The sequence below is a fragment of the Mus caroli genome, chromosome 3 (assembly GCF_900094665.2).
Source record: "Mus caroli chromosome 3, CAROLI_EIJ_v1.1, whole genome shotgun sequence".
Lineage (NCBI taxonomy): Eukaryota > Metazoa > Chordata > Mammalia > Rodentia > Muridae > Mus > Mus caroli.
The window spans coordinates 95,499,401-95,525,941 of record NC_034572.1 but is presented as its reverse complement, the minus strand read 5'-3'; the positions used below and the strand labels follow the sequence as shown (position 1 = coordinate 95,525,941).

At 48.9% G+C, this 26,541-nt stretch overlaps 1 protein-coding gene across 5 annotated transcripts in view; it reads right to left on the bottom strand.

Moving 5' to 3' along the window:
- Igsf3 (immunoglobulin superfamily member 3) overlaps positions 1 to 26,281 on the bottom strand; it is an 87,178-nt gene extending 60,897 nt beyond the window's left edge. For 2 of the 5 annotated variants that reach the window (XM_029475384.1, XM_029475386.1), the window contains exons 1-2: positions 26,209 to 26,279; positions 24,888 to 25,569 (exon numbers count right to left, since the gene is read on the bottom strand). In XM_029475384.1, the coding sequence (XP_029331244.1) occupies positions 24,888 to 24,930 (43 nt within the window). In that variant the 5' untranslated portion in view covers positions 24,931 to 25,569; positions 26,209 to 26,279. Of the gene's footprint in view, positions 1 to 24,887; positions 25,570 to 25,723; positions 25,874 to 26,167 lie in introns of those variants that run through there. The other 3 variants (XM_021158364.2, XM_021158363.2, XM_029475385.1) reach the window with 3 other exon arrangements.
- Positions 26,282 to 26,541: the final 260 nt, after the last annotated feature.

Here is a 26,541-nt window from a genome sequence, read left to right as displayed (position 1 = left end):
TTCTGCCTCCACTGTTCCTACCTTCTCCAGGAGGAAAGGTGAAAACCCGGCAACAAGGCTTCCCCAGATCACCAGGCTGTGTAACTCTGCTTTCTCCACCCCTTGATGCAGACGGCTAGGAAATACCTGGAGGCACGGGCCTCTAGGACCTCAAAGCCACGAGTTATCCTTGGGTGATAAGGAAATATGCTTCCTCAGGATCAGAAAACCAAAAGATGCTGCGTTATCTGACCTCAGTCTAGAGAGTAGCCCCAGAAGACACAGTGCCCCTTCCCCATCCCCCTTTTTGGAGATAAGGGTCCCCTACATTGCTTATTTTGATCAGGCTGGTCTTAAATTTACAACTGTCCTACCTCAGCCTCCCTCAATAGCTGAGACTACTATAGGCACATGCACCCTACCCATCCAGCAGCCATCTCAAGCCATTTATTTTAAATTCTTTATTATGTACGTATGTGGGTGGGTGCGTGTATGTAGGTGCATGTAGCACATGTCACAGAACATGGTGTCAGAGGACACTCACAGGAGTCAGCTCACTCCTTCAATCAACTGGGTCCTGGGAATCAGACTCTAGATTATCAGCCTTACCCAGTGGGCCATCTCTCCAGCCTTTATTTTCGAGTCAGGGTTTTGCTACGTTGCCCAGACTGGCCTGAAACTTCTTCCTCTACCTCTGAGTAGCCGGGACTACAGACAAGCACCACTATGCTTGGCTTACTTTTTCAATAGGGAAGATTTTAAACATTCACAAAGTATAAATATCAAATACCCACGCCATCCATGGTATGCCAAATCCTAACATTTTGCTCTCTTTGCTCTAGGCCAGTGGTTCTCAATCTTCCTCATGCTGCAACCCTTAATACAGTCCATATTCTGGTGACCCCCAACCATAAAATTATTTCATTAGCACTTCATATATCTGATATGCAGGCAGTCTTAGCTGACCCCTGTGAAAGAATCATTCGTCCCCCAAAGGGGTTATGACCCACAGGTTGGGAATCGCTGCTCTAAGCTTTGTCTCCAGGAGGGAAAAACACTGTAGATTCGGCTCAGGTTGCTGTTTTGCCAGTTTTCCAACCCTGTCGGTCCCGCCTGCCCCGGAGCAGCCATAGTTATCAGTCTTGCACACTTACACTTTCACTGCACAGTTGTAAACAAGGCAGAGCTTTGCATGTCTTAAAACCGGCCTTAAAACTGTCAAAAAATGGCATCACTCTGCAGGTACCAATCTGCATCATTCTTTTTTGACTTGAGGAAGCATTTTCTACAGTAATCGTGTTGACACAGGTCAAAGCATTTGTTTCAATTGCTGTGTGTCAGAGCCTGCTATACTAACAGTGGGTGCTGCCCAGTGAACTCATTTTCCAGCCGATGAACTTTCATCTGGCCCGAGACTTACCAGTGCAATCTTGAGTCTTCTAACTGTCCCCGAGGGAACCTCTCGCCCCCACCAGGCACCGTTCAGATCTCTGCAACTATGCTGCCCTGATTTATAGTCCCCAGACAGCATTCCAGTGTTCTGAACTTGTGTCTTCCGCAACTCCAACTATTGTTTGACATTTCCACTGATCTAGCGGGATTGAAAGGTTACCTTCTTGTTACTCTGAAAATGAATTTTTAAGTGGAAAAATAAATTCCTAATACATTCAGCTTAACAGACGAGAGTTTTGAACAGTTCATGGGAATACACTAGCAGACCTTGTATTTTCTTGAACATCATGAGGGGTGGGGGCGCGCATGTAAAGCAAGTTGAGCCACGAGCTGACAACTGTGAGAAGCCGTGACATGGAGTTTCATTATCTTTTGGTACCCATTTGACATTTTCCACAGTAGTAAAGGAAGGAGAGCTGTGATATACCTGCCCAGACTGTCCAGAGAAGGCAGTGGGAGGCAGACATGTCTACAAGTAGAGGTGGTGTCTGCAGGTGAGGCTAAAGGGCGGGAAAGGGAGGCCAGGAGAGGTTGGTGAGTTGTGTTATTTTCATTCAGAAGTTACCAACGCTAGCAAACTCACATTCCTGGTGTCCCTGTATAACCTGGCAACATTCAGCAAAAGGTTTAGAGATGTTATAAAACCCCTGAAGCTGGAGAGATGGCTCAGTGGTTAAGAGCATGCGCTGTTCTTAAGTTCAGTTTCTAGCATCCACATTAGAAAACCCACAACTACATCTCTACCAACTCTGACACCTCTGCCCTCTATGGACACCTGCACTCTTATGCACAAGCGCACACACACACACACATACACATACACACAGAGTTAAAAGTAAAATGAATTTGAAAACTAAATAAATCTTTTCTTTAAAAAAAAAAATCACTAAAGCCAGGGACTGTGACATACACTGTCAGAGACAGACACAGGCAGATCTCTCTAAGTTCAAGCAAGCATAGTCTACATAGTAGAATCCTGAAGAAAGAAAGAAGGAAGGAAGGAAGGAAGGAAGGAAGGAAGGAAGAAAGAAAGAAAGAAAGAAAGAAAGAAAGAAAGAAAGAAAGAAAGAAAGAAAGAAANAAGGAAGGAAGGAAGGAAGGAAGGAAGGAAGAAAGAAAGAAAGAAAGAAAGAAAGAAAGAAAGAAAGAAAGAAAGAAAGAAAGAAAGAGAAGGAACTCAAATTCTTAGCACTAAAATGTTTTATTTGAAATACAGACCATTTAATTTTGTTTTTATATTCTGCATTTAAAAAAACCCACCTGTCTGAATTATTATCTGAAACAGAGGCCAGAGAAATGTCTCCACATGTGAAATCGCTTGCCACATGAGCCTAGCAACCCAAGCACAATCCCCAGAGCCCACAGTGTGCTGGGGAGCAGCTGCAATCCCAGCACTCAGGGCAGAGGTGGGACAAGCACCTGGAAGTCGCAGGCCAGCGACACACAAACAGCAGAACCAGGGGGCCAGGAAGAACCCATTATCGAAACCTGTCCTCTAACCTCCACATCTGCACACAAGTCTGGAAAAGCACGAGGATGCACACACACATTTATAGATACAAAACTCTTCATCTTGGGGGAGGGACATTTGAGTTGGCTGTGTTCTGGGAGGAGGGTAAGCCTCGGGTTGGCAAGGATAAGAGGTCTAGCGATCATCTTCCAAATGGAACTGCAATGATGGTCAAGAACACCAGAATTCTGAAGCCTAATGAAAGGGGTCCAGGAGCTGGAGTTGGTCAGGACTCCCAGGAGGAGCTGGGGGACATCAAACAGAACAGCAGAGCCAGGTGAGTCACATCAGTGACCCAGGACTGGGAAGAGAGGCTGAGGCAGGAAGACTATGAATTTCAGGCCATCCTGGGCCACAAAGTGAGATCCTATCTAAAATAACAACCAGAGTGGGATTCAAAACATTTGCCCTGGAAGGAAACAAAAGTTCTTCTTGCATCAGTAAGTAGCACACTGGCTCAACGAGGCAAGAAGTTACACAAGGAAAAAGCCCTAACGTAATTTGAGCCCATGGACTGGAACAGGGAACACGGAGACCATCAGCTGGTATCCAGAAGCCAGGGCCCTGGCATGCAGTGGGCACGGCTCAGGGCTGCTCTGCAGAAGGGCTTCTGCGGCAGTGCCGTCCATCACTTCCCTGTGCTAGACCCTGGGAGCCCCGGGAGCAGATGTCAGCAGGGCCGTCGTCAGGGCCGTTCGCCTAGACCCTATGAACAAAACTGCTGAGTAACATCTTTCTTGGGTGCCTCTGTCCAGTGTGGTCTGACAGCATCTCCCTACCTGGACCCTCTCTGTCCCAAAGTGGGCAGTCCTCCCAACCCCACTTCTGCCCCTGAAGCAATTATCTACTAATCACAGGGACTTCCCACCCAAGAGGTTGCTAGAGGAGGCAGCACCTCTCTGTAGCTTTACTCCCTGGTGCAATGAGATCATTTGATTCTATTCTCTCATCTTAGAGAAAAGGAACTGTGAGCCCAACCTCTGCAAGGTCCCCTTGCCCCTCCTAACTCCCAAGAGGGCCCAGGAACCTAGGTTTCCAGTCTCTGCTCTCAAGACCCATCTAGAAACCTCTCCTTTATGTGACATCACATCCATTTCTCCCAAATACTTCCAGGCCACTGGCATTTCCACACCTTCCTATGCTCAAAGGCAAGAAGGAAGCCAGCCTGCCAAAATCAATCCTGGGCACACGGTCCTCTTGGATGGACAGGCACAGGGACCAATGGGTCGCAGGAAGAGACAGTAGGTGGCTTTCTGAGTGCTGCCTTTGCCTCCAGTTAATAAGCACATGCTCAGAGACAGGGCCACCTCTAGATGTCACACTGTCACATAGGTTAAAATGCTTCTGCTGTGACACACGCTCTCTCCCCTTGTGAGACTAAATAGCACTTCTATCCATGGTAAGGAAGGCAAAGTCTGGAAAGGCCAGGTCAACCCACAGTTGCTGGTACTGGCAGGAATAGGGGCCAGGAAGAGCTTTCAATCTCAGATCTTCATCCCAGCAGGCAGGCACACTCACTTGCCTGCCTCTGTCTTTCTTAAACATGCATTAGCTTGGTGAGGCTGCTTCCAGACGCACAGACTGCAGGATGACCTCCACAGCAGGCACACTGGCCTGGCTGCAACAACAGTCCTTTAGAAAACAAGATTTGTGCTTTACTTCACTGGGACCTCGGGAATCAGAGAAAGCCTAATTATCAGTGGCTCCCCTCAGGAAGTGCTGCCTCAAATAAGAAAAGAAGAAAAAAAAAAGTAAATCCAACCACATGTTCCTAGGTCCCCTCTCCTTTTCAGACTCCACACCAAGCAGAGCTGTAACCTGATAGCGCCCTGTCTAGTTTTGGCTCTTTCAAAACACAAGGGACCTAGCAGGAAAGCAATGCAGGAAACTACAGTCTGGTTGCCAGTCAAGAGGAGCCCTGGACAGGGAGAGCCAGGCCTGAAATGGGCCATAAAGCAGGGACAGCCCTTCACAGCCTGCACACCAGCAATCAGCATGCGCAGGCACACAGCTATAGAGGTGCTAAAGCAGTGTCCCCGCATCTCATAGCTTCTTCGCTCAGATGTCTGTAACTCCATCTCTGGCCAGGAGCCAGCATCTTAGGTGCCCACAAAAACATGGGAAGTGAGCCACACAGCACAGATTGTTCCAGTGTCCACAGAGTACAAGTGGGTCCCCATCTGAGCAACTCCACCAGTGAATCTTAGTGACAGCCAAGGCCATAACAGAGATGAAAGCCACCAGCGGGAGGGGGTAGCCTTTGGGGAAAGCAGCCCTGTACTAGTTAAGGGTTTCCTGAAGGATACATCTCCACCATCGACTGGCTCCCTGGGACTTAACACTCTCCCTAATACCCTATGGTAAAAGGGAGGCTCACAGCACAGGGACACTCATCAGCCAGGGACACTGTAATGTTAACAGGTGAGGCTCTGGGTTCTAAGTCAGATTTCAGGTTCTTTCCTTATAGGACTGATGAACGTGTGGGTTGGCATGGCCACTTTGGAAAACAGCCTGGATATTCCCTATCAAGTTAAGCATAAAGTTACTGAATGGCAGCAATCACACCCCCAGGCATTTACCCAAGAAAAACAAAAACCTAGGTCCACTCAAACACCCAAGTGTCACAACAGCTTCCCTCTTAATAGCCACAAACTAGAAGCAACACAAATGTCCAGTTGCTTCTGGTTGGAAAACATGTGGCCCAGAAGCCATGGACTTGGGAAATCCCTGGACTCAGGGAAGCCATGGATGTTGGGAAACCAAGGACACATGGAAGTCAGAAGACACACAGAAGTGCTGCTTGCTGGGGTGTGAGTGACAGGGACAGCACAAAGCAGCAGTTTGGTGGCGACAGCCCGACCCCTCTACTCAGGGTCAACCACTTGGCCTCAGCATCTCATTTCCTGGACCCTTAACGAGGGGTTGTGCACATGCCCTGCCCTGCCCTACCCCAAGTGCAGCACAAAGTTCCCTTCATAACTCGCTGTGACCTGCAGCTTGCCCCCCCTTGTTCCATTTGACCCCTGCAGCTGCAGCATGGGACACAGGCTTCAGCAGTTCCGTCATCTCCCACAGGCATCAGTGCAAACAGAGTACTCCTTGGTCTAGCCTTGAGTGGAATGCCTTTTTATCCAGGCTTTGTGGGAGATGAGCCCCACACAGAACAGCTCTAGACACTTCAAGGAACTTGAAAACCTGAGGACACACGAGGTCACACACGGCAAGCAGCAGAGCTCACGCCTCTTAGCACAACACGACTTAACCATCAAGACCACGGCAGCGCTTGGCTCACCGACGGGAAGACAAATTTCCTCAATTAACTGAAAGAGAGCTGGAACCAGTGTTGAAGCACATTCCAGGTGTCCCAGATGGCCAGAGGCAGAAGTGAGTGAATTGTCATCAGAAGATGGAACTCAGCAAAGATGTGAAAGACCGCTGAGAGAACATGCCTGAGGCCACCGCCACCAGCCAGGACAGCCTGCGGGTGGGCCTGCCTGCCTGCCCATTACCTGCCTATACCGCACCTCTAACTCAGGGCAGAGCGACCCCACCCACCTCCCAGTGATCAATCACGGACTTTCCCCAGATCACCTCTACTAAGTGCTCTACCACTGCCCTACACTCAAGAGGGCAATGCTGGTTCCAGCCTCACACACAGCCTAGGACATGAGGGATCAGCCCTGTTCAGGGTACAGGGAGAATGGCAAACAAAAGAAATCCCTGCCACCATGCCAAAGGACATGACTGCCAGGAGGCTGAAAAGACAAAGAAGGGTAGAAGTAGAAATGTTCAAATGGCAAGTGCACACTGAAGGGCAACAGAGACTCAGGCAGTGAGGCCCTAACCAGGATGCTTCAGTGCCACCTAGACGCTGCCTGCACTCACCTGTCACATTCCATACTGGCAAGCACTCAGTGGCCACCAAATATGGGCCCTGCCTTCTGGAGTGCGGTCACAATGGCCTTATCAAAGTCTGAAACGAGAAAGAAATCCCAAGGAAGGTAGCAATATGATCAAAGGTCACATCTTTATGGCTTGAGACTATGTACTAGGGCATAAATCCAAGCTCCAAATAGCCATTGCATGCTGAAGACAACCTGTGGCTCATCAGCTGAGCAGGGTGGCAACCCTGGCCTGGCCAACACTCATGGTGCCTACCACCAACTAGGGCAGGAGCTGTGCGGAGGAGCCTGTGCAGCAGGCCCCAGGCCAAGTGCTTTCTCCGAGGAATCCAGCTAACTCTCATCAACGCTCACATCTCCTCGTTTACTGGCTAGGAAAAGGGGCTCAGTGATTTGCCCAAAGTCATGCTGCTGTCTCTAAATGTTTGCTGAATGCTGGATGGGTGGATGACTAGAAAGACAGACAGACAACTTAAAGACTAGGTGGGCTGATCATATTGCCCTATTCCAAGGATTAAACCTAGATGTGGGCTGTCAGAAAAAAGAAGAGAGCTCAGGGCATAACGTATGAGTGGCTGCCAGGGAGCAAGATGGCCTTGACAAACACTTGTGATGCTCTGGGTTCTGGGAGAGCAGGGGGAACAGCGCTCCATTAGGAAGACAGACAGTGTTGGGCCCATCTTTCCATTTTTCAACTCCAGTGTGCAATGCATCTGTCTCCCTGGCCTTTGGGTGCTTCTGGAGTCAACAACGGGAGCTCCCAGAGCCAAGAAGGAGAAGGAGAGGGGCTCGCTGCCTCTGCCTCTGCCTTGGCTTTGTTTAGAGAAAGAGCCCAGACTCCCCCACATGCACTGGGGCACTCGCTTGCTGCCTGATGAAAACCAGATGCCAAGTGTCCCCCACCCCCACCCCAGCACTCACGGGGCCCTGTGCTTTTAGGAAAGTAATGGGAGCCAGACAGCAGACAGATTACACCTTAACTAGGTGTGGAGTGCAAGCTGACAGACAGCACCTAGCTCTGGGCTCCAGACCCTCTAACAAAGGGTGCCTTTTGGATGCTTGCAAAGCCGGGAAATACAAGATGTGAGTGAAAATTCAGCCTCGCTGGGACTAGTGCTTTTTCCTAAAGCTGCACACTTCACTGCCTGGCAAGCCTGTTATGGTTACCAACAGACACCAGTCACCACCAGTCACCCTGCAAGGCACTTGACTTTCTACTGACCCATGGAGACAGCAGCTGGGTCACTCATGAACAAGGATCCCCTCCCTGCATAGCTGAAGGGACCTGAAGCCAGGACGAAAACCTGCTGTTCAAGACATTGAGAATCCCAAGGATAAAATGAAGTTGGCCTGGAAGCTCTACTCCTTTGCTGCAGAGCCCTGAGGAAATCCAGGCTGTGGTAAACAACCACAGCCTGAAGACCACGTGCCACTCAGACCCTGCACCAACCACTGCCAATAGTGTCCTCTACGGGTCAGCGTGTCTACAGATCCATGGTTTGTCATGTCACAGTAGCTCCTGGCCTCTCATTCAGAGTCTAGTTCATTGTTTCACTGAATTCAAGGTCTCTTTACTTGGATCTCAAAGCCCCAGTGGCAAAAACCAAATACCATCTCCCTAAAATCCACCGCCTCCAAATTTCCATTGCATGCCATTTTCCAAGTCATTACACGCACGCCCCCAGAGTCAGCTTGCAGATCTCACTGGCCCTCAGCCGCCAAGCCGCTGTTCCATGGCTGCTCTATTCCTTTACAGTCTTCCTGAGGTACCTTCACCACCACCCTCTTTCCCTACACCGCCCAACTCAGAACTCACCCCTACAAATGAATGCTTCCACTGGCCACTTAGCTTTGCCCCCCTCCCCTTCCAGTCAGTCTAGTTCACAGCTCCTTAATCCTATTCCCACCCCAGGGTCCCTGCTCACTCCCCTCTCCCCTGCCCAAGGGCCCACAACACTTCATGTAGAAATCAAACGTCTAAGTCTACATGCTCGATCTGAGGTACTGTAGAATCCTGATGATGAAATCGAGACCTAATGCCGCTGGTCCGTGCCCCTTCCACATCCACGCCTGTCTCGACGGGTCTGCTCATGCTAGCCCCCTCCTCAGATGCCCCCTTCTCTCCTCTTCCACACAAATCCTAATCCCTCTTCAGAACCCACTCCAGATGCAATCTCCTCGCTCCTGTGTACCCCGTCAGTCAGCGCATTTTCCGCTTCTCTTTCCGGCTTACTGCAGGGCTGAGCACTTGCTCCAAACAATATGCTTTTTGATGACAATCTGAATGGCACTGTTTTATGAAAAGAAATCCCATTTCATGCTCACTCAGGGAGTGTCTGATATAGGTTGCCTCCAACTATGAGCAGTCAAAAATATCAACTCGTGTGATAAACACGGAGAACAGAAAGTATGGAGGCTGGACCACTCGGTCTGAGACCTCAGTCAAGCACCAGAATTCCGCGCAGTTTCTTCTCTGCCCATCTTGACAAGCTTGCCTCCCTCCTGGTGACAAAACAGCTGCCTCATCTCCAAGCATCTAGTGGGAGGAGCTTTCCCCTTCCCTATGATTCCTGTGAGAAAACGTTTTTCCCAGAATCCCTCAGCAGACTTCTCAAGTCCCGTTGGCCAGCTTCATTGGCCCGAATCTGAGGGATGCACTGCTGTGGCTTGCTCAGATGGGTCAGCCCTTACTCCAGAGCTTGAAGGAGGATCATCTTTCTTGGAGTGGTATGCAGGCAGAGGCAGCATCCAAACCAAATTAGGGCCCACCAGCAGGAAGAGAAGCAAAGAGAAGAGCTGTTACATGAACAATCAGTTGTCCCTGGACCAGTAGAGGCCAGGTCATACATCTGCGTTTCCCCTCATGCTGCAGCCCCATCCTGTGCTGGCACGGGAGGACGCTCAGCAAATAACTGTGGGCTTGAGCAGAACTCAAAATTACCCCGTGTGTGTCAGAAAATGCTGAGCACCATAGCATAGTGGTACAATTGGACATTTGTGTACAGAAACCACAAAGACAGCCATGAAATCCTAACAGATGCAAAGACGTTTTCATAAGAGAAGGTTGGGGTAGCTCTGATCCAACTCTAGCCTGGGCCCAACTCCCAGTTCTACAGATAGGAACTGGGACCCTGGCCAGAAGCTGGGCTTCCAACAGGCCCAGCTGGGCTTTTTCCCTCAGTTCAACTCTTGCCTCTGATGGACCAGTGGGCCCCAAACCAGCCCATAACTCACCACACAGAAGCTCCAGGCTCAAAGGAGGCTCACAAGGAGGAATGTGAATGTCCATCAAACACCTGAGCATCTTGTGGAAACCTGTGGCTCTCCTAACTGTGACAGATGGTTGAGACAATCAACGTGAAGAAAGAAAGGCTCCTTTGAGCTCCAGATTTCAGATGTCATAGCTGGTTGGTCCTTCTGCTTCCTCCAGGCTTGTGGAAAGGCACAATACCATGACAGGGAGCAAAGGTAGAACCAAGGGGCCAGCCTCATGGGGCTACGAAATAACCGCAGGAAGAGCATGGCTCCGAAGACCTAACTTTCTCCCATTAAGCCACGCCCCCTACAAGGTCCCATGGCTTCCCAGTATTATCAAAGGCTAGAGACCCAATCTTTGTATCACCTGGGCCTTTGAGGGACAGCCAAGATTGAAATCACAGCTCTGTGGCCACACCAATCTGCCGGAACACACACAAGCACAGGAGTGCTGTCCTTCTCTTTTCTCTGCCCAGGCCTTCCAGCGCAAACTTCCTGCATGCTCTCCCAGATTCTCTGGCTACTGACAGCACCCCAGACCTCAAATACACATGTCCCCACGTGGGGCTATAAGGGACCTAAAAACTTCATGGGAAACACATAGGAAGAAGCAAGGCTCTCCAGCATCTCTTCTTGCCCGCATTTCTCCAAGCTGCATCAACAGACGACATACGCTAGCTACTTGAGGTGTAGAGGATCCTTTCTAAATACTGTAGCTGACAGTTCCCTGGCTAAAGAGAGTTGCAGGAAATACTAAGCTGTAAACCAGCAGGCCTGTGCAGCCCACAGCCCACAGCCCACAGCCTGCATGAGTATGGCCCAGCACAACATCACAAACTCATTCAAAGCATTATTAAACTTGACTGCGCCATTTTCTGGCATCGCTTTTGTAAATGACAAGGTCACGTTGCAATATCTAAAGGTTGGACACACCTGGATCATGCATTCAGCCTTCAATACATATTAACTGAGCAAGTACTAGGTTGAACCCCATGGCCCGGCTGATACTTGGCTTCTTTCCTGACCTTTGAAACTGGTAACATCACATGGTTCATCATAATATCACCCCGGTGCCAGGCAAGATCGAGAACCTTGAAATGCTACAAGAAGTAACAGATACAGTCTCTGAAAGAATAAGGGTGTACAGCCTAGTGTTAAACCATTAATTACAAAAGTCACCGACAGTATACTGGGTTACTGGATCCTCAGTGTCACCAATGGCAAGTGCACCAGTCATCTATAAATGGCATCCTGTGGACTGCCTGCTAGGGCTGCAGAGGCTGGCACTGACGGCTGAGTCCCCTCCATATGCATGCACACTGCCAAGCACACAGAACACTCAACACATGCACCAAATGTATAATATCAGGACCGACATATATGGGTGCATGGAAGCATTTGGAAGGGAAAACGAACCTAATCTTTAGGAGACAAGGACTGGAGGCATCACTAACATGAAATCTCTGATGCTGCCGACATGCCTGAGTTACGTCTTCACAATACAGATCTTACCACAGCATACAAACTACCCGCACCCGGGAGTTTCACGGGGACTATTTAAAATACTTAGGAGAACAAACGGTTCTCAGGCACAATCTAGTATCACAGAAACTCCATTTGCATCAACAATGGGTCTGCTAATTGCAAATCATTCCTCCTTCTCTCCTATAGCGGGTCCCCCAAGGATCTTTATTTGGCACTCCATTAGCCTAGTCTGAGTTACAATATTTACTTACAAGTAATAACGGTGAATTTCTTGAAAAATATTTGGTAATTCAGGCATTTCACTAATTTGAACTAATCTTCCTCATTAGTCTCAATTGGTAGGGATTCAATCATTCTACCAAGAGAAATGACTGGGGCTGGCTGCCCTCGGGCGGGGTCCTGGCCACCAAATTCTTTCAAAGAATACCTGTGGTAGTGGGAACGTGAGCTCACATTCAAAGTGGGTGGAAACAGAAAATCAATACCCGACAACTTAAAGAGCCACCGTGATCCAATTTGGTCCAGCACACAGCATCTGTGTGAAGTGACATCCAAACCATAAAAGCAAAGCACATGGAAATGTCAGATCCTGCCCTCTGATGTTTGATCAACCCAATCTCATTTGTGGGCAGTGGGCCTCTCGTGTACTTAGCTGCATCTTCTCTGGAAGCCCGCTCCAGACACACACTGCAGAACCATGAGTGAGCTTCACTCCAGTTTGGCTTCTTACTGTTCTGGATACCGGTATGGGGGGTTTAGAAGCACACTGGTCACATTCATGGGGCATCCTGAACTCTCTTGGCATGGCAAATGAATATTAGGCCTTGTCCCTGTGCCAGTGACACTCAAAAACCTGACGCTAGACAGAAAGACACCCGGCCTTTCCAAAGAATGCCAGGCCCTATCCATCCTCCTCTGCAGAGCCCTTACAAATCTCCCAGATGCAGGCAGGATGCTCATGGGCTGGGAAGATTACGTTCTGAATGTCTTAAGAGATTAGTTACTTAAAATCCTCTCCGTGACTTCAGTCATCCTTGCCACAGATCACGGAGTAAAAGCCTCCTTGATTAAAGCCAATGCCTACGCACTGGCAGAAGGGAAAATATGCACAAGAAAACCAGAGTCGGATTCCTGATGGGCACAGGACCAGCTCCAGGATGGGAGCTGAATAACAGGGACAGGGAGGCATGCATAGGAACCGTACATTCAGCAACAACCCCAGGCTCCTGTATTCCTTTCCTTTCCCCTGAAACAGAGATATCAGAGATGGAATCTGGATTTATTCCCAAATGAGGCCCTGTTCTCCCCAAAACTCCTCCATGGTGGGGCTAAGAGTGGAAAGGCAGTTTATCTGGTGTGGGGTTTTAAGTACAACAAAGCCGATGTGCAGAGATGATGTTAGGGGAATTTTCCAGGTCTCCTTCCATCCCTTCCCTCTCCTCCCTCAAGACCACCACCAGCCTTTCCTTCAGCTCTAGGATAATTTACCCCTATAATTAAGAGGACTGCACAGGAGATCTGCCAGGATTCTTCGGAAGTAAATTCAAGTCTAGGGACACATTAGTTCTGGGTTTACCTTCTCCTTCCCATAAGGCCACTGTTCTAGTTTATTCCCAGAGAGGCACAGAGGACAAGCCAGGCTGGGTCCTCAGAATGGGACCTTGTTTTTTCTTCATAACAAAATACCACAAGACAGCCTTCAAGACTGTCCAGTGTACATGTTTTCGTTCTTAAACACTAGAAGACAATACAAAACGGTCCAGCAAATCATCTCTAAGCAGAGTCCAAAAGGGGCTTTCTAGTTTGGGGGTAAGCCTGGAACAGATGCATAATATCCCAACCCCCAGCCAACAACATAACAAGTGTATGTGCCTCTGTCCAGCAGAATTCCCACTGCCAAAGAAAGCCAATGAGGAAAACCAGAAAGGCCTCAGGCAAGCACTGCTCACAGCAAGAAAGCAGACCTGGCACACAGGGTCTCAGGGGCAGCAGCTGCCTATGTTGGGCCACAGCCATGTCCACCAGGCATAGTTTAAACAGCTTGAACTTTCAGACTTAAGAGATTCCTGGAGAAGAGAGAAGTCCCTGGCTACCCTGGAGTCCAACAGGAACATAGGAAAAGTGCAGAGGCACGCCTTCTCAGAGTTGCCACCAAGGCTGTAAGTATGCCCAGCAAGGATAGAGCCCAACAGTGGTGTGGCTGTTCTGACACAAGTCCCATGGCAGACTGGGAGAGATGGAAGATGCAGAAAAGGAACCAACCCTACCACCAAAACTCTAAGACCTGGAGAAAGCCGGGTGTGGGTGCGGTCTCCCATTTAATGCATGCCTCTTTTCTACTTCTCTTTAATCCTGGTTTCCTAGGAATTCCGAGACAAGGGGGAAACTCCCAGTTCCCACAAGGAAGATGGCACTCCTGACAGTCAATAAAAAGTCAGTCTCCCCTACCCCCATGGAAAAGTTAGGGGAAGGGCTGAAGGAGCTGAAGGGGATTACAACTCCATAGGAAGAGCAACAGTATCAATCAGCCCGGCCCCTCAGAGTTCCCAGGGATTAAACCACCAACCAAAGAGTGTACATGGTCTGATCCATGGCTCCAGATACATATGTAGCAAAGAACTGCCTCATGTGGCATCAGTGGGAGGGGAGCAGCTTGATCCTATGGAGGCTTGATGGCCCAGAGAAGGGGGATGCTAGAGGAGTGAGGTGGGAGTGGGTGGTGGGTGGGGTAGTACCCTCTTAGAGGCAAATGGGAGGGGGGGGGTGGTTCATGGAGAGGAGACTGGAAGGTGAGTAACATTTAAAATGTAAACAAATAAAATGATTAATAAAAAAAGAGTCAGTCCCCACACCAGACAGCATCCCAGCCAAGATAACAATACCCATATCTAGACAGCATCCCCAAGAGTCAGTAACAACAGTCAGTCCCTATATCCAAACAGCATCCCCAGCAGGCAACAGGAAGAGTTTACATACCCAGGGCTCAAGATAGTTGCAAACTTTCAACAGGAAGAATTTCCCCTGTATGTCTATTATTTCCATCTCCCAACATTCAGCAATATTCTAAATCCTTTCCCTAAAGGTCTCGGTCATGGCTGCCCTGGGTATTGGTAATCCATGACCATTAAAAAGCTGAGGGGCAAAAACCACCAAGCAAACAGGAAGTAAGGATGTCAACGTGACAGCCAAAGAGCAGGCTTACTTTAGGGATGGAGATGGAGGGGGAGGGGAAGGAGGGGAGGTGGGGAGGTGGAAAGATAGACTGTGTTGCATCAGAGTGTTTTAAATTAATCCCCCTATTTATTAACGATTAAAAATACTTATCAGGTGACCACTGAAAATGTTCTTCATGGTGCTAACTTTATTTCTGTAGCACTGGAGACAAAGGGGGCAATGAACACTTGGAGCAGACACTCAAACGTCTGCTGGGTGAGTGGATAAAAGGGTTCAGGGAGTCTTAAAGTAGATTCGAACACAAAGGGGCTCCTCCGGTGGTCTCGGGAAGGTGACAGAAGGTCAGACTCTGATGCTTAAGACGTTCCACTAGGATATGTGAATCCGACCACCATCCAGTGCTCCAAAACAGCAGCTATTTTTAAGGCAGTGGAAAGGTGAGCCAGGCTCTGCAAAGTCATACCGGTGAGCCTGAGAAGTAACCCAGGCTCTGAGGCAGAGAAGAGAATGTCGCAGCAGCAGCAGCAGCAGCAGCAGCAGCAGCAGCAGCAGCAGCAGCAGCCACACTGCAGGCAGCAGCGGGAAGATGAGCCTTTAGTGCAGGGTCATCCACCACCCCTAGCTTGGAGGCCAGTTGCCTTCACTGCGAGTTGGGGGAGTCATGTGGAAATGGAAAACTCAGGGTTTTTTTTCCAGCTCACAAACAAACAAGAACATTTGACTGAGTCAGACACAAACCTCAGTGTTTACTGCTGTCTCCTTAAATTCTCAACGCGTTTCGCTTTAATCTTAACGTTATTTCAACATTATGACAAACTGGTCAGTAAAACACGAAAGTACTTAATTTGTCAAATTTATGTGTTTTTCAGAGAAAATATTCAGGATAAACAAGTCGATTATTCTCATTAACTTACACTAACGTTTAAGGCCAGTGTTTTTCTTCTGACTCTTGGCTGCCTGATGACGGGGAGACGAAATTATTCCATTGTATAGCTACTGAATGAGTTCATGATTCCCCAATGACTTTACAAATTACAGCTTCAGCTAGCTATAAAATAAGCAAATCATTTCTGATATGACTATAAAATTAAGCCTGAAAAAAAAAAAGAACTGAGGTAAATCACCCCTTTAAAATCATGTTGTAGAACAGAACACTCTGTACGGTTCCATTTATGTCAGAAAAATGTGCACTTGAGTATACACACAGAAGTGTTTGAGAGACTATATACTATCATAAGGAAGATATATCAAAACCAATAAGGGGTGTGGGACAAAGACTGCAATGTGCACATTTTTTAATTTCTATTTCTCCTTTTTCTCTTTCGGTGTTAGGGATGGCGCTCAGCCACCCCCAAGGAAAGCAGGTGCTATACCCCCGGGCCAGCCCCCAGCCTCCACTTCCTATCTTACAACAGAGTTATATTCTTAAAAAACAAAGGCCTCAAAATTAAAAAATAATAAAGTAAATATACGCTATCATCTAAATTAAAACCAGTATCTCATCTTCTTACTTTTATACAATACTCTAGCCTACAGCATTTTATTAACTGTTTTAAATTATGGCGTAATTCAAACCAAATGCTCTGTTAAAAAAAAAAAAAAAACAATACAACAACAAAAAAAACCTCTACATTTCCTGTGGGTGGATCCTAGCTAAGAGACTGACATTTCACTCTCTGAAAGTCTCTTTCCCTTTCTCTCCTTGCCTCCCCTTTGGACGGATGGAACAGTCACGCATATTTACGGAGTCGACTCCGCTGTTTTGATTGCACAATGTGTACATTCTCTAGAAGTCTTTTAGCAAACAGTGGGAGAGTCCTCAGGGCTGGGCTGGGCTGGGCTGGGCAGGGCAAGAGCAGCCTGACCTGAAGCACCAGGTGATAACTCAGCTGTCTGCTCCTCTCCCTCTCTCCATGGAAAGTACTTCCTGGCTAAGTCAATTGAGGTCAGTAACACACATAAGGGATTCACGCTATTGACTTACCCCAGGTCCTAGAGGCCTCAAGCGACACTGTGGTCAGGTTGGCCACCTTTAAGGTGATTTCAAAATACTTGAGAGTGCCGCCACTCTAAGACCAGGGCCAAGGTGCCAACACTCCCATATACAGGTGCATGTAGACTTTAGCCATCTTTGCTGCCCACAGCAAAGGCCTAACAGCAGGATCATATGAAAGTGAGCTACCACCAGGCAATGGTGGCGCACGCCTTTAATTCTGGCACTTGGGAGGCAGAGGCAGGCAGATTTCTGAGTTCAAGGCCAGCCTAGTCTACAGAAAAAGAAAAAAAGAAAAAAGAAAAAGAAAAAGAAAGTGAGCTACCCTACTGATTATCACATAGGAAAGGTACACTAATTATTACTGAATAGACATTGTCTCTGCGAAAAAAGATGTCAGAATGGGCAGCTCTCAGGAATGAAGGAACGGCAGAAAACAGGACCCTTGAGAAATACGGAGTTTGGAAGCCTGCTCTAGACTCAGGTCCTGCAGAGAACAGAGGTCACCACACACAGGCAGTGGCAGTGCACAACACTCTGAAGTCTCAGATAATGATGCTATAGGCAAACACTGATCTGTATGCAAATAAGACCAACCTAAGCCAGCCCTGGACACAGCATCAGAAAATCCCCACTAAAAGAACACAGAGCCAGCATCACTTTGGGATTTTTTTTTCCTATTTCAGTAAAGAGTGTTCATTTATATGAGCACCTGCAGACAAATGGGGCAACACAAGACACTACCTTCTTTGAATTCCCAGTTCTGTGGCTGCTTTTATTCTGATTATCCAGTGATGAACACAGACTCAGGGGCAGGCAGGTACCTTCCCTTCTACCTCTGGACTCCTCTACCTCTGGCGACCACCTTGGAAATAACTCCCTGACCACTTCTCTCAGTGATCCAATAGGATTCCCACTGACAACTTTCTGGTCTCTTCCACCTGCCTTTGACCCCAAAACCCGGTTTCCATACCGACCGTCTGCTCCAGTTCTTACTAACTGGCACCACCAGGACCTGGCTCTCTGACAGTCTTCCCTGCCCTCCTAGAAGTTCCCACAATCCTGCCAGAAATGTCCCTCCCCGAAAATGTCTACAGTGTAAGCTGTTTCAGAAAATATTTCCAGATGGAACAAGGACCAGCTTTCTCTAGCATCTTCCTCTCCTGAAAAAAGTCTCTTTGCTGCTCCTGCAACCACACCAGCCTTGCTTCCCCGCCCCCAACGCAAGCCACCCACCCTCTAAGAGTGTGTGATGTCAGGATTGGCCAGTCTATTTGCCAATCAATTTACCATTTCTCTGGTGGCCTTTGACCAGTGGTTCTCAACCTGTGAGTGGAGACCTGTCTGGGTCACATGTCAGATATCCTGTACATCATAATAACAGCAAAGTTACAGCTATGAAGTGGCAATGAAAATAAGTTTATGGATAGAGGGTCAACATGACATGAGGGACTGTATTAAAGGCATTTTAATATAATAACAGCGTTAGGAAAGTTGAGAACCAGTGCCTTGGATTATCATGTCCTAGAGAACTGGGCATGCTCAGCGAAGCCTCGCCTGGATGCTGGAGAAGACACTATCCCGTGAGCTTAATTAAAGGGCTGGCCAGAAACTTCGCCTGAACTCTCATTATTATAAAACCTATTAGAAAGCTTTTTTAGAATGTACCTGACCACCTTCAAGCCAGGTAGAGTTAATATAATTCAATCTTCGATTTAGGATCTTGCAGGGTCCCAGGCTCATCATTCTCTCCTGTTACTATAATTACGGATGCAGATTGTACGAGAGACTAGGTGGACAATTGCTTGGAGACTAAACTGTATAGTACGTCTCTAGCTTGTGAGTTTTGCCCTCCTGAAGGCAGAATTAAGGAAAACAAGCTCCACTTTGGGGTAAAGGGGGGGTCCTCTGCTAAGATCTCTGTTAAGTACCTGCCTCTGTGATTCACAATTAGTCACTTAAAGGGTTCTTGGTGAGGGAATTTGGCAACATGTGATTTCCAACAACTACACGCTTGATTTTTATGTAACTGTTCATTTCTCTGAAAATCAGGGGGGCATTCACACACAGGTGTCCTAAATTTCCTTAAATTGAAAAATCAACGTTTTATGAGGAATTGCTGTGTCTCACTGTGAAGCCACAAAGAAACAGGTGTCTGCTTGTGGCAAATGCTGAACTCCCAAAGGAAGCTAAAACCGTGGGCCTGGGAGTGATGCCCAGGAGGGATGCCTGGGAGCAGCCCAGTTCTCACCTGGCTCCCCCACCCCCACCCCCCTCAGTGAGAGCAGGCTGGGCTCTGGATTCTAAGTCCAAATCCCAAATTCATTCCAAACTACAACCATGCTCCTCCTAGCTTCATCCAACCTAAACCGGAAGCTTCCACTTCAACCTCAGGTCTCTGGGTCATCATCAGCCCCTAAACCGTCACCCCCATCATTCAATATTGTTAACTGCTCGCTCCTGTCCACCCCTCCACACCGTGCCCATTCTAAACACGGGGAAAAGGCCCTGCATTAGAGAGACTTTGAAAATCAAGGAGGCATTCATATGCAGGTGATCTAAATTTCCTGAAACTGCATAGCCAACATTTAGGAATTAGATTATCCAGGCATCTCCCCCAACCAGCACTACATAGCTCTGCTGGGCTTGCTTTTGTGCCCTGCCAGCCTGCAGGGAGAATTCAGAGTGTATGTAAACCTGAAGTGGGGCAAATCGTATCTTTATTCACACTAGCCTCTAAGTGAACTTTAACAATCCCTTTGATTGCCCCAGTTTTCTAATGTTTCTAGAATCAGTGGTTTCTCCAAGTACAAATCACATACTTTCAAACTCAGTGAAGTAGATACACCCCCAAAATACCAAACACTGTCACCATACCAACACTGATGCATATTAGACCCGCTGTTAGGGGTTGTTAGTTTAATAGCAGGCATGCTACTATATCACAGTTCTTTTTAAATATTTCGATAGCTCTCTTTAAATATAACTGATTTCCTTGGGGTCGGGTGAGACTGCCCAAAGGATTCTCACAGAACAGAAAAGAGCCAGCAGTCATGTTTGGTAGATTGTAGGCTTGAGTGCCACAGTCCAAAACACATGGGTTCAAATCCAGACCCTGCCAACTTCCAGCTCTTTTTAGAGCAAAATTACTTCCTCTCTCCCTCAACTTTGAATTTCCTCAGTGTAAGCATGCCAGCTAATGGGAAAACGGTATTTACTTTGCGAGGGCTGGGAACGTAGCTCAGTGGTACTCAAAGCACCTTGGGTGTCCCAGGTGTCCCTGGAATCTATCCCTAGCATTGCAAAGCTAACCAAACAAAAGCGTGCATATTTACCTTGCGAACCCACTGACCACAATTAACTGCACCCCTACTTACTTGGTGGCAGGCACAAGACAGTTCTGGCACTGGTGTACAGACACCATCCTTAAGCACTTTCTACAGAAAGCCACTGTACTGGAAGTGTTGGCTCAGAACACCCTATAAACACAGGACTCACTTCAAACGTCACAAATGCTCCTTGTAATTATATGCTAGCTTATGTTGCTTCCTCAGCAACAACTGTTGGTTCGTCTAGCTCATGTCTTCCCAATAAGGCTCCTTATTGGCCAGAGCCTGGGCCTCATTCACAGAAGGTACTGCTTGTTTAAGAAAAGAATGCAGGACTTGATACTGACAGTCCTGGCTTCAATACTCTACTCTGCCACTTACAAGCTTGTGGCTATAGTAGAGCTGATATTTGTCAGGCAAAACCTGCACTCCCTTTAAAGCAATACAACCCCATGTTAGAAGCATGGCCCTAGCACTTAGAATGAACATGCTTCCCAGCCATCCTTGCAGTTAAGTATAGCCATTATGTTCAAGTTCAAGCCAATGAGAATATAAGCAGAAATGCACATACCTTCCAGGAAGTATCCTTAATATACAAATTTCATCATGAATCCTTCATTAATCCTTTCTTCCCTCCCGATGGCTGGAGCCAGAATGGCCATTTTGGACCCTGAGGTAATACTAGGAATAAATGCCATGCACAGGAAACAAGCCAGAAGGAGCCTGGGGCCCAAATACTGTGCAATACATTAGCCTGGCCAGCAATCCATCTTAGGGAAGTTAAATCTTCTTGGACTTCAGGATCGCCATCTATAAAAGGATGGAAATGTAAGGTGCCTATTGCCTAGGGTTGCTCTGGAGACTGAATGATGGGCTTGGTTCATAATAAGGGCTGGAGTTCAGAGAGCAGATATTACCACTGCTATAGAAATAACTGCAGCTCTGCTGCAGTGGACACTCTAGCAAAGGGGGCAGAACACAGCCCTGGGTATAGAGAGGTGACTCAACCATTTTACAGTCTAAAGATGCTATTGTTTGGATCTTAAATGACCCTTATACAGCCAAAGGTTTGGAGCATGGGGTGGTCATATTGGGAGAAGATGGCACCTTTCAGAGACAGGGCTTAGTGGGAAGTCTTGGGGTCACTGAGAACAGGCCCTTAGAAGTACAGTATAGCCCAGCTCCTTCCCCTCCTTTTCATTCCTCAACAAGGAGTTGCCTGTTTTTGCCTGCCCCTCCCCCAAAACTGCTCCACCATCATGATGCTCTGCCCAAAAGCAACAACCGAGAGAGAGCCCAAATGAACCTGTTCTGAGTTAGTTCTGTCAGATGTTTTGTTATAGCGATGGAAAGCAGACTAGCACAAGAGGCAAGCTAGCCAGTCCTGGCAAGAATTCCTTCCTCCAGCACCGTCATCATATAGTCTTAAGAAGCAAAGCGTCCCACCTTTTCAACAGTGTTAGGCCCCAGTAGTGCTGGTTCATCCATTAATCACGCTGCCCATCCCAGCTACCTACTCCCAATGATGTAAACCCCCTCCTCTGTCATCTGCTTCCTCCTTCTCCTCTGCCTTTGATCACCTTGATCCTGCCTCTGAGTCCATGCCTATCAAGACATCAAAGTTTCCTTCCATCTCTTGTGGAAGCACCCTCTGCTCTCTGCCTAATCACTGGAAGTGATAACTTGATCCCATCCTGTTCAATCACGAGGCTTCCCGAACTCTATAAACAAGTGTGTGGGTTCACTGGAGAAGAACACAAACGCCTACTAACCATCCAGAGGCTCTCCTCTGCGGATTGTCTTGTTTGCAACATCTGCACTGGTCTGGGAGTGTGTGTCTTCATGGTACACAAAATCGAACCATGCTTTCTGCGTTTACAGCCTACATGCATCTTTCCGGAGTGGTTTCTTCCTATTCAAAGGGACACAGCTCCTACCTTCTTCTCTCATGCTGCTGCCATCTTTCCATGTCACAGTTACTCACATGGCTTCATCCAGGCACAGACACGGTGCCATTCACCCCAGCTCACACTCAGATGATCTCTCTCTCTCTCTCTCTCTCTCTGTGTCTGTCTCTCTCTCTCTCTCTGTCTCTCTGTCTCTCTCTCTGTCTGTCTGTCTCTCTCTCTCTCTCTGTCTCTCTCTCTCTCTCTCTCTCTCTCTCTCCTGCCCCTCTGACTCCATCCATTCCAGCCAGTGAAGACTCTGCTGTTCACCAGCCCAGGCCTAAGATGGCTTTGGAATGGAAATGAGGAGGTCGTAGCAGCCAATGGATGAGCTTGGAGGAGCCACCTGGGACTCCAAAGGATAGGAGACTCAGCAGTCAGGAGAATAGGGACAAAGACTTGAATCATTAGTGTCCTAAACAGGCAATAAAAGCCTGTTTTATTGAACCAAACTCCAGACACTGGCAGAGTGGAAGGGAGCAGAAACGCACAAGCCTGCCGGTCACATACATCTCACAGATTCACCCAGTGGCCCTCCTCCCAGGGTCACAAGATTTTCTACCTCGGATTTGCAGTCTCTGGAAGGTCATTTCCTCTACCTGTCTTCTTTCCACGCCACTTAGACCGACTCAACTTTTAAACAGTTTTATTCCAGGTATGTGATCCACATAGGTTCAAAACCTTGGATTCTTTATTACTGTTTCAAACTCACACTAGGCATTAATTCACATCACACAGCAGGAATGCTAACTACATGAATCAGACCATGCCAGGAGGCTACCAGACCGGAGTGTGTTTTTGTTCTCTCACCAAACGTGCTGTGCTTCTTCCAGGTTAAGACTACGAGGACAAGGCAGGCCTCCCAAACCATGCAGTCAGCTCTCAGATGATTGGCCGGGAGCTTGAGAGTCCCTCAGAGGGGCTCAGAATGGGGTAGGCATTAGTGTGCCTGTCCAGGGTTCCAAATCTCTCCACTGTCACACAGATCTGGCCTTCTGCCCCAGGAACCCTTTCCAGTCACCTGGAGACTTAGCTTCCTCCAGGGCCTCTCTGGGGTGGGTGGGATGGGGTAGAGAGAGGGAAAATGACTGCATTCACTGGATGCCAGGGTCCCAGCTCCCCTCCACAGAGGGACCTGGAGAGGGGACAGCAGGGAGACCAGCAGGCAGCATCACATTTCCTCAACAGCCAAAAAGGGAAAGAAAGAAAGAAAGAAAGAAAGAAAGAAAGAAAGAAAGAAAGAAAGAAAAGAAACAAAAGGCACAAATGTCATAGTTCCCTGTCTTCCCATTGGTGGCTCCTTCTGCCCAGAGCCCCACCCTCAATCACACAGCCAAGCCTGGGGAAGTGCGGTGCGGGGGTGGGGCTTTCCCAGTTTGTGTCCTTTTCAATCTCCATGAATCACCAACTGCTGATTCAAGCTGAGACACTGTGACAAATACTGTACAACACATATAAATATAGTCTCATAAAGAGGCTGGCCAAGAGAAGCCTGGCTCCTAACTTCCTTCACCTGAGCACACAGGAGACATGGAGATTCTGTCACCTAACAGGACAAACCGACTAACCGCACAGCCAGCCACACATGTGTGCCTGTGCACATGTGCTGGGCCGGGAAGGGCTGCCACTAATGAACTCACAATCCAGGGAATTTGGTTTCACCGCTCTGAGGTGGTCGCCAGAATATCAAGATTTTTTTTTTTTTAAGATGCCTTAAAGATACCAACTTATGCCTAAGTGTGAGCACCTCCGAATGAGCACTGATTGGAGTTTCAAACATGTTGTGAAGCAATCAAGATTTTTTTTTCTTTTTTAGGATACTTTACATCCCTTAAATGCAGACTTGGGATGTCTTACTGGGACTCACATGTGAATCAAGATGAAGCTGAGATGGGAATTCAAGACTAAAGTCCATCCTCATTCCGGACGCCAGTTAACTTTTATAAGGGTGCAGATAATTCAGAGGCAACTTCACGGATAAATCCTGTAAGTGCAAGAAACCTAGAATGGAGAAGCAAGCGACCAGCTGCAGGAACTTCTCTGAATGCAGAGAAGGGAGGGGGTGTGTCCATTCTTGAGGACTGAGGTGAGAAGGCACCAGGTGCCAGCTATGAAGTTTAGGAGACACCAGAGCATTGGAAAATACATAGTGGAGATTGCTCAACATCATACCAGGGGATGGCGGCCTGCAGAGAGGACTGGGGTCTCACTTCTGAGACCACGGTTTCTCCCTCCTACTCTGAGACTTCAGCCTTCTTTCTCTGAGGGCATGAAAACCAATCCTAACACAACCCCTGGCCAGGCAGCACCCTGCCTTCAGCTTCACCTCCCACAAGGACTATGAGCTGGGCTTCCTTGGTGAGGAGACACAGAACCAGTGTCTTCAATACACACTTAGCCTACAGACTTCTTAGGGAAAACAAAGCAGCCCTTCAGCCCCCATCCCACCCACTCCCACCTTTCCCCTCCAAAAACAACAACAACAAAAAAGCACCATTATTCATGAAAGCACCATTCCCAACACAGTAAGAATTATGTTGTAACTTCCCTGGGACCTATGCAGACACACACAAAAGTAAAGACACTGGAAGCCCTCAATCCACACACCAACCCTAAGCCACAGCCTTGCAAGTGAGAGGCTTTACCCAAAAGCCCAGGACAGCTTAAAGACAACCAGTATGCCACCGTTCTTGATGGGTCAGAAACAAACAGACCCTCTTGGTACTTTAAGCCACTCTGTCACACTCTGGCTAACCCCCTCTGCCTCCCGAAATGCTGTGTTGATGGGAGAGAACCACAAGGAATTAGCAATGAGATCGGGTTAAACTTTCACAGCTATAGAACTGATAAGCAGTCACTTACCCAGCACAGCCAGACAGCTCAACACTGGGAAAAAGCACTTCATGTTGGCGGCGGCGGCAGCAGGAAAAGGACACAGCACAGGGCACCGTGCTTTTCCCACCGCCTAATCTCTCATTACTGCCAATCCACTTATAGCTCCAGGGAACAGTTTGGAAACAGAACTTCACGGGGAAAATGAGAGCCAGTCAAAGACAGAGTAGTCAGAAGGAGGGAGTTGGGGGCAGGGGAGGGGAGTGGCGTATGCAATAGAGTCCTCTATGCCTAAGGCAGGGTCCAGAGCAATTCCGAAGGCGCTCAAGGTTTCTGCCACATTGTATATGCCTCGCAGTCTCCACCGGAACTATGGATTCTGGTGGATTAATCCTCGAGGAAAACGGGAGGAAAGGGTCTGAGAAAATCCTTTCATGCGCTGATTATACAGAAATGTCCTTGGCTTCGCAGTGAAGGTGTCTGAGATCGCTCATTCGGATCCCCCAAAGGGAACCAAGCAGGTTTTGTCAAAACCCAAGACAGCCAAAACACCCTGATTGGTAAAGACATTTCGGATTTCTTCATCAAAAAGTCCATCTCCATCCATGGTGAGAGGTCACAGTGCCGTCACCTGCCCCAGAACCTCCCAGGGCACACGAAGTAAGCTGGCATTTGGTAGCTCGAGAGTGGTCCCACAAAAGCCCGCAGATTCCTAAAACAAACACAACAGACATTTATCTAAGGCCAACACAACCGCCGCAAAACCGAGAGAGGCCAAAGCACCCGACTGGCCAGCCGAGCCACCTGGGTCCCTTCCCTGGGCGAGGGCAGCCCATGTGTGCATCCTGACCTTGTACAAATCTTACCTTCCGTGCCCCACGCCTCAGTTTCCCCGCCCAGAGCAGGGCAATTATGATTGTTCTCAAAACACTTTCACCAAATGCCTCTCACTCGCGGGCTTTTCCCATCGCGGTCTACGGAGCGGGGCGCGGCGGGCAGCCCCACCCTCGGCAGCGCGGGTCGCCACGGGGCTGGCGCGGGGCCGCGACTCGGGGCGCCGGCCGTGGGAGCCGGGGCGCGCCGCGTCCCAGGTGGCCCGCTATTGTTTTACCTCCCCGGCGGTTGAGTCTGAGACACTGGCAAAGAAAAAGGTCCGAGAAAGGGGCTCAGGGCTCCGCTTGCCGCAAGCTGAGCCCGCCCGGCGCGATCCGGCTCCGACGGAGAAAGGGGCTTGGGCCCGGGGCGGGACGCCGATCGCCACGCCACAGTCCCCGCGCCCCCGACCCGGATCCGCGCCCGCCCGCGCTCACCTCGCCCGGGGCCCCGCAGCTCCCAGCAACCGAACGCTCACCCGTTCTGTGTCCCGCACGCCTCCCAAGACGCACGGCTTCCTCCTCGCCTCCCGCAGCGGCTCAGGCCGTCCTGCTCCCGCCCCGCCCCAGGCCCCGCCCTCCAGCTCCGGCCTGGCCCGCAGCTCCCCGCGAGGCGAGCAAGGGCGAAGGCGGTGGCCTCACGGGGACACGCCCCCGGAACGCCCCGCCCACCAACCCGGCGCTCTCTGGCTGCACCCGAACGCAGCTGCGGACCACCTGGGATGAGCTGATGGGAAGTTAACCCGGGGTTCGCGCCCCAAGGGCCCTTCCCAAAGCCCAGGCTCCCGGGGGCGCGTCCTTCGCCCGGTAAA